This window comes from Sander vitreus, unplaced genomic scaffold (assembly GCF_031162955.1).
Source record: "Sander vitreus isolate 19-12246 unplaced genomic scaffold, sanVit1 ctg343_0, whole genome shotgun sequence".
Taxonomy (NCBI): Eukaryota; Metazoa; Chordata; class Actinopteri; order Perciformes; family Percidae; genus Sander; species Sander vitreus.
This window is the reverse complement of record NW_027595481.1, coordinates 110,001-119,586: the sequence shown is the minus strand read 5'-3', so window position 1 is coordinate 119,586 and position 9,586 is coordinate 110,001. Positions and strand designations below refer to the sequence as shown.

The 9,586-nt window shown below is 44.1% G+C and overlaps 1 protein-coding gene across 1 annotated transcript in view; it reads left to right on the top strand.

Annotated features, from left to right (window-relative positions):
* Positions 1-5,001: 5,001 nt before the first annotated feature.
* ints3 (integrator complex subunit 3) overlaps positions 5,002-9,586 on the top strand; it is a gene marked incomplete at its 5' end in the record, with an annotated part of 27,731 nt that continues 23,146 nt past the window's right edge. The window contains 4 exons of the mRNA XM_078244939.1: positions 5,002-5,167; positions 5,255-5,321; positions 5,930-6,071; positions 7,986-8,115. Coding sequence (XP_078101065.1) covers positions 5,002-5,167; positions 5,255-5,321; positions 5,930-6,071; positions 7,986-8,115 — 505 coding nt within the window. The remainder of the gene's footprint in view (positions 5,168-5,254; positions 5,322-5,929; positions 6,072-7,985; positions 8,116-9,586) is intronic.

The following is a 9,586-nucleotide window of genomic DNA, read 5'->3' as shown; positions in this document are numbered from 1 at the left end:
AAACACTAATACTACCACTAATACTATCCCGAACACTAATACTATCCCAAACACTAACACTAATACTATCCCGAACACTATCAACATTAATAAACGGCAGTAGAAACAAACGTGTCCCAACAATAGATTTCCCCTTCAACAAGAAAGAAGGATCTCCAGACTCGTAATACAAAGTAAGACGTTGCTGTGCATCACCAGAGGTAGTGGTGACTTCCACTGTATATCACCCAGGAGGCAGGAGGTAGTCTACTCCTCCTCTCCCTCAGAGAGACGAGGCCAGCTGGGCTCAGCTGGAGGTTAACCGTCTTCTGTCTTTCTACTTGTCTCTCTTCTGCCCCTCATGGGTCCACCTCAGTATATCTAGCTATTATTTATTTAGAAAATACGTTTCCGTCTTACGGTACAGATCCATTTGTCCGACACGACTGCAGCGTGGTGTCGCGACATCATACATCCATGGTTGATGCTCCACGCCCCTGACCGGCAGCTGATTGGACGAAGGCGTCACGTGGGTCTGGCTGCTCCCCGACCATCATGGCGTCTCGTTCAGAATACGATCTCATATTGTCCTAAAATAGTTCACCGTAACGTGTTTCTGGAAACATGTGAAGAGAGAAACAGGCCGTGCAGCTGCTGAATCTGTCTTCATTTCAGATCAACAAAGGTCAGTTTATCAGATTTCCGTCTACTTCTACTGGACAGTCGCGTCACGTTCAACGGATTCATTTGCATAAAGACGGCCATCGGCCGGCTTCTTCACGCGCAGCATTGTTTCAGATGCAGCCCCGCCTTCCCACGATGCTTTGTGTGCACGTTGAAGTCGCTTGACGTCACACAGAGGAACAGAAGCGTCACACGGTCAAATGGATCTGTACCGTTAGACCTTCATCAGGTAAAATTACAACAACAACAACAACTGACGGACAAACGAGCAGCGGAGCAGTAGCGCTACGAGGCAGAGAGCCAGCCGCTACAGAGCCACAGTAACGGGAAGCTTCATCCACAGGAAGCACACTGCTGCCGCTGTTGTGGAGAGAACACGTAGACGCTGAGTCTAGTGCTAGTCCCCGGTTCACCAGAACACCACTTAACACACTACATACATGTAAACACACACACACTACATACATGTAAACGCACACACACTACATACATGTAAACGCACACACTACACACACACTACATACATGTAAACGCACGCAAACTACATACATGTAAACGCACACACTATACACACACACTACATACATGTAAACACACACACACTACATACATACATGTAAACACACTCGCACTACATACATGTAAACACACACGCGCACTACATACATGTAAACACACACACACTACATACATGTAAACACACACTACATGTAAACACACACATACATGTAAACACACACATACATGTAAACACACACATACATGTAAACACACACATACATGTAAACACACACATACATGTAAACACACACACACACTACATACATGTAAACACACTCGCACTACATACATGTAAACACACACGCGCACTACATACATGTAAACACACTCGCACTACATACATGTTAACACACACGCAAACTACATGCATTTAAACGCACACACACTACATACAGGTAAACGCACACACTACACACACACACACTACATACATGTAAACGCACACACAGGTAAACGCACACACTATACACACACACTACATACATGTAAACGCGCACACACACACTACATACATACATGTAAACGCGCACACTACATACATGTAAACGCGCACACACACACTACATACATGTAAACACACACTACATACATGTAAACGCGCACATACATGTAAACACACACATACATGTAAACACACACATACATGTAAACACACACATACATGTAAACACACTACATACATGTAAACGCACAACATACATGTAAACGCACACATACATGTAAACGCACAACATACAGGTAAACGCACACACTGTAAACGCACACACACTACATACACACACTACATACATGTAAACACACACACACTACATACATGTAAACGCGCACACACTACATACATGTAAACGCACACACACTACATACATGTAAACGCGCACACACACACTACATACATGTAAACGCGCACACACACACACTACATACATGTAAACACACACACACTACATACATGTAAACACACACACACATACACACACACTACATACATGTAAACACACACACACACACACACATACATGTAAACACACACACACACACTACATACATGTAAACACACACACACACTACATACATGTAAACACACACACACACTACATACATGTAAACACACACACACACACTACATACATGTAAACACACACACACACTACATACATGTAAACACACACACACACACACACTACACGTAAACGCACACACACTACATACATGTAAACGCACACACACACTACATACATGTAAACACACACACACTACATACACACACACTACATACATGTAAACACACACACACTACATACATGTAAACACACACACACACATACACGTACACATACACACACACACTACATACATGTAAACACACACACACTACATACATGTAAACACACACACACTACATACATGTAAACACACACACTACATACATGTAAACACACACACACTACATACATGTAAACACACACACTACATACACAAACACACACACACTACATACACACACACACACACTACATACATACACACACACTACATACATGTAAACACACACACACATACACACACACACATACATACACACACACTACATACATGTAAACACACACACACTACATACATGTAAACACACACACACACTACATACATGTAAACACACACACACACTACATACATGTAAACACACACACACACTACATACATGTAAACACACACACACTACATACATGTAAACACACACACACACACACTACATACATGTACACACACACACACACACTACATACATGTAAACACACACACACACTACATACATGTAAACACACACACACACTACATACATGTAAACACACACACACACTACATACATGTAAACACACACACACACTACATACATGTAAACACACACACACACTACATACATGTAAACACACACACACTACATACATGTACACACACACACACACTACATACATGTAAACACACACACACACTACATACATGCACACACACACACTACATACATGTAAACACACACACACTACATACATGTAAACACACACTACATACATGTAAACACACACACACTACATACATGTAAACACACACACACTACATACACGTAAACACACACACACTACATACACGTAAACACACACACACTACATACATGTAAACACACACACACTACATACATGTAAACACACACGCACTACATACATGTAAACACACACGCACTACATACATGTAAACACACGCACACTACATACATGTAAACACACGCACTACACACACACACTACATACATAAACACACACACACACACACACACTACATACACACACACACACACACTACACACACATACACACACACACTACATACATGTAAACACACACACACTACACACACACACTACACACACACACTACACACACACACTACACACACACACTACACACACACACTACACACACACACTACATACATGTAAACACACACTACATACATGTAAACACACACTACATACATGTAAACACACACACACTACATACATGTAAACGCACGCAAACTACATACATGTAAACGCACACACACACTACATACATGTAAACGCACACACACTACATACATGTAAACACGCACACACACTACATACATGTAAACACACGCGCACTACATACATGTAAACACGCACACACACTACATACACGTAAACACACGCGCACTACATACATGTAAACACACGCACACTACATACATGTAAACGCATGCAGTACATGTACATGTAAACACGCACATACATGTAAACACACACACACTACATGCATGTAAACGCACGCAAACGACAGGTAAACACATGTAGTTTGTGTCTGTTTACATGTACACACATGTAAACAGACACAAACTACCAAATGTAACATCAACAATAGTCAGAATATGGCTATATATCATTTAAGCTCCAATAATGCAAGCAGAGAAAAAGGGTTCAAACACTTATTATATGGGATCAGACACTTTCTCCCATCCGTTAAGTTACCGCTAACGTAGACAGCACTTCCTGTTATCTATGATACGCTTTAAAGCCTCCAAATAACTAAACGGCCGGATGCTTTTATTGTGAAAACCCCGGACCGGATGCTATGTTCCGTTCGAGCTAGCAAAGCCTCGCTAGAGAAGCCTCGCTAGAGGTACAGAAAACAATATTTAACGCCACTTACTTCTTATTTTACTCAACCACAACGTACTTAACAATCCTAACAACAAGTAGTTAAAGTATAAACACGAGTGACATCTGTATTCGGCTCGTTTTCTGGCTGGCTGGTTCCGCCGTGCTTTCATGCTGCATCGCTTACAGAGAATGAGCTGAACGGCGCACACTCACACCACAGACACACACACACACAGACACACAGAGACACACACACTCACACCACAGACACACACACACACACAGACACACAGAGACACACACACTCACACACACACACAGAGACACACACACACACACAGACACAGACACACACACACACACACAGACACACACACACACACACACACACACACAGAGACACACACACTCACACCACAGACACACACATTAACATCTCATCTCAGTAAAGAGAGTGCACATGGACAGTTCAGATCTCAACTCTTTAGTGTGCATCTGTTCGTGTGTGTGTGTGTGTGTCTCTCTGTGTGTGTGTCTCTCTGTGTGTGTGTGTGTCTCTCTGTGTGTGTGTCTCTCTGTGTGTGTGGTGTGTGTGTGTCTCTGTGTGTGTGTGTGTGTGTGTGTGTCTCTGTGTGTGTGTGTGTGTGTGTGTGTGTGTGTGTGTGTGTGTGTGTGTGGTGTGTGTGCAGCTGGTGTGGCTGGTCAGAGAGCTGGTGAAGAGCGGCGTGATCGGAGCCGATGGAGTCGTCATGACGCTGCTCAAACAGATCGCAGGTCAGTTTTTATTGAGTAATCGCAGCTTTGAATCCACGTGTTTTCACCTTAAAGTAACGCTCTCACGTTGTGTGTTTTTATATCCAGGTGGAGACATTTCCACCAAAAACCTCTGGTTGGCTGAGAACGTCCTGGACATCCTGCTGGACCAAAAGTACGTTTCACTTCAAACATCTGTTTTAGAACATGTTTAGTCACACATTTGTCTTTAAAAGTACTTTTAGGGCTTTTATTGTGAAGCAGCTGAGTGTTTAGGGCTTTTATTGTGAAGGCGCTGAGTGTTTAGGGCTCTTATTGTGAAGCAGCTGAGTGTTTAGGGCTCTTATTGTGAAGGCGCTGAGTGTTTAGGGCTCTTATTGTGAAGGCGCTGAGTGTTTAGGGCTCTTATTGTGAAGGCGCTGAGTGTTTAGGGCTTTTATTGTGAAGGCGCTGAGTGTTTAGGGCTTTTATTGTGAAGGCGCTGAGTGTTTAGGGCTCTTATTGTGAAGGCGCTGAGTGTTTAGGGCTCTTATTGTGAAGCAGCTGAGTGTTTAGGGCTCTTTATTGTGAAGCAGCTGAGTGTTTAGGGCTTTTATTGTGAAGGCAGCTGAGTGTTTAGGGCTCTTATTGTGAAGCAGCTGAGTGTTTAGGGCTCTTATTGTGAAGCAGCTGAGTGTTTAGGGCTTTTATTGTGAAGGCGCTGAGTGTTTAGGGCTCTTATTGTGAAGCAGCTGAGTGTTTAGGGCTTTTATTGTGAAGGCGCTGAGTGTTTCCTGTGTGCAGGGAGTGGGTGTTGAAGAGCGGGATGCTGATAGCGATGTCGGTCTACACCTACCTGCGCCTCATCGTCGACCACGGAGCGCCCAACCTTCTGATTCTGCGCCAGAAAGAGGTCGACTACTGCATCAGCATGCTGCGGGAGAAGGTGAAGTAGCTACAAGATGCTAACGGAGACTTCTGTAATGTCTGAAGTAGCTACAAGATGCTAACGGAGACTTCTGTAATGTCTGAAGTAGCCTCTAAGATGCTAACGAGAGACTTCTGTAATGTCTGAAGTAGCTACAAGATGCTAACGAGAGACTTCTGTAATGTCTTAAGTAGCTACAAGATGCTAACGGAGACTTCTGTAATGTCTGAAGTAGCTACAAGATGCTAACGGAGACTTCTGTAATGTCTGAAGTAGCTACAAGATGCTAACGAGAGACTTCTGTAATGTCTGAAGTAGCTACAAGATGCTAACGAGAGACTTCTGTAATGTCTGAAGTAGCTACAAGATGCTAACGAGAGACTTCTGTAATGTCTGAAGTAGCCTACAAGATGCTAACGAGAGACTTCTGTAATGTCTGAAGTAGCCTACAAGATGCTAACGAGAGACTTCTGTAATGTCTGAAGTAGCCTACAAGATGCTAACGAGAGACTTCTGTAATGTCTGAAGTAGCCTACAAGATGCTAACGAGAGACTTCTGTAATGTCTGAAGTAGCCTACAAGATGCTAACGAGAGACTTCTGTAATGTCTGAAGTAGCCTACAAGATGCTAACGAGAGACTTCTGTAATGTCTGAAGTAGCCTACAAGATGCTAACGAGAGACTTCTGTAATGTCTGAAGTAGCCTACAAGATGCTAACGAGAGACTTCTGTAATGTCTGAAGTAGCCTACAAGATGCTAACGAGAGACTTCTGTAATGTCTGAAGTAGCCTACAAGATGCTAACGAGAGACTTCTGTAATGTCTGAAGTAGCCTACAAGATGCTAACGAGAGACTTCTGTAATGTCTGAAGTAGCCTACAAGATGCTAACGAGAGACTTCTGTAATGTCTGAAGTAGCCTACAAGATGCTAACGAGAGACTTCTGTAATGTCTGAAGTAGCCTACAAGATGCTAACGAGAGACTTCTGTAATGTCTGAAGTAGCCTACAAGATGCTAACGAGAGACTTCTGTAATGTCTGAAGTAGCCTACAAGATGCTAACGAGAGACTTCTGTAATGTCTGAAGTAGCCTACAAGATGCTAACGAGAGACTTCTGTAATGTCTGAAGTAGCCTACAAGATGCTAACGAGAGACTTCTGTAATGTCTGAAGTAGCCTACAAGATGCTAACGAGAGACTTCTGTAATGTCTGAAGTAGCCTACAAGATGCTAACGAGAGACTTCTGTAATGTCTGAAGTAGCCTACAAGATGCTAACGAGAGACTTCTGTAATGTCTGAAGTAGCCTACAAGATGCTAACGAGAGACTTCTGTAATGTCTGAAGTAGCCTACAAGATGCTAACGAGAGACTTCTGTAATGTCTGAAGTAGCCTACAAGATGCTAACGAGAGACTTACGTCATGACTGAAGTAGCCAACAAGATGCTAACGAGAGACTTCTGTCATGTCTGAAGTAGCCAACAAGATGCTAACGAAAAACTTCTGTCATGACTGAAGTAGCCTAAGAGATGCTAACGAGAGACTTCTGTAATGTCTGAAGTAGCTACAAAATGCTAACGAGAGACTTCTGTAATGTCTGAAGTAGCTACAAAATGCTAACGGGAGACTTCTGTAATGTCTGAAGTAGCTACAAGATGCTAACGAGAGACTTCTGTAATGTCTGAAGTAGCCTCTAAGATGCTAACGAGAGACTTATGTAATGTCTGAAGTAGCTACAAGATGCTAACGAGAGACTTCCATAATGTCTGAAGTAGCTACAAGATGCTAACGAGAGACTTCTGTAATGTCTGAAGTACTGAAGACTCCCATCTGCCCCAGACAGATTATTTCTCAGTGAACAGTTTGTTCTCCAACCCCTCGGTCGCCATGCTGGTGGTTGCCGTGGTAACCCTGTCTGTCTCCGTCTCCGTAGTTTGTGGAGTGTCAGATCATCGGCAGAGATCTGGTCCGGCTGCTGCAGAACGTCGCTCGCATCCCCGAGATGGAGCTGGTGTGGAAAGACCTGCTGCACAGCCCGCAAGTCCTCAATCCTCAGTTCACTGGTAAACTACACTACCCACAATCCTCAGCCCTCAGTTCACTGGTAAACTACACTACCCACAATCCTCAGTTCAACGGTAAACTACACTAGACACGAGAGAGAGGGCAGCGCAACTCTTTTGGGTAACGGGGGCAAATGCAAGAAGAGACAGACAGACAGACAAAGAGAGAGAGAGACAGACAGACAGACAGACACACACACAGACAGACAAAGAGACAGACACACACAGACAGACACACACACAGAGACACACAGACACACACACACACACACACAGACAGACACACACACAGAGACACACAGACAGACACACACAGACACAGACAGACAGACACACACACAGAGACACACACACAGACACACAGAGACACACACACACACACACAGAGACACACAGACAGACACACACACAGAGACACAGACAGACACACACAGAGACACAGACAGACACACACACAGACAGACACACAGACAGACACACACACACATAGAGACACAGACACACAGACACACACACAGAGACACACACACAGAGACACACAGAGACACACACACACAGACACACACACACAGACACACACACACAGACACACACACAGAGACACAGACAGACACACACACACACACACACAGACAGACAGACACACACACAGAGACACAGACAGACACACACACACACACAGATAGAGACAGACACACACACACACAGAGACACAGAGACACACACACACACACACAGCTATTTAAAGCTAATGTTCTGGTTGTCTGGAGCACCTTCAAGGTCTCTTTGGATGGAAGCCTCAGCTAAATGACACGTCATGTGATGTCATGTGATGTGATGTGATGTCATTTCACTGTTCAAGGCTTCTGTGTGTGGCTCATTTTTAGGAAGACTGATACAAATATTTTGGCTCCGTGTGCAAAGACCTTAACTCTTGTTTAATGAGAACTAAGAAGTCATTGGTTTAGAATAGCTTTGGGAGCTCGGGGAGGAACGGGACGTGTTTACACGCTATCAGAATAAATAAAACTCACGTGCAAATGAATTAATGTCATGTGGAACTACTGTTACATACGCGTTTCTTAGGGACACCTGATCTGTAGCCCCGCCTTAGCTCTGAAGCTCCCGAGCTCGACCACAAATAACCTCCAGGCCCGCTTGCTCCGCTGTTAGCTCCGCCGTTAGCTCTTAGCTCAGCTATTAGCTGTTAGCTCCGCTTTTAGCTCCGCCGTTAGCTTCGCTGTTTGCTGCTAGCTCCGCTGTTAGCGCGTGAAGCTAACGCCACAATCCGCCAGCTGCTCTTTTAACAGCATCTGAGAGCAGACTGACTGGAGGACACTAGGTGGTACAGCCTGAGACAGCTAGCTCAGGGGACAGACTGGATGACACTAGGTGGTACAGCCTGAGACGGCTAGCTCAGGGGACAGACTGGAGGACACTAGGTGGTACAGCCTGAGACAGCTAGCTCAGG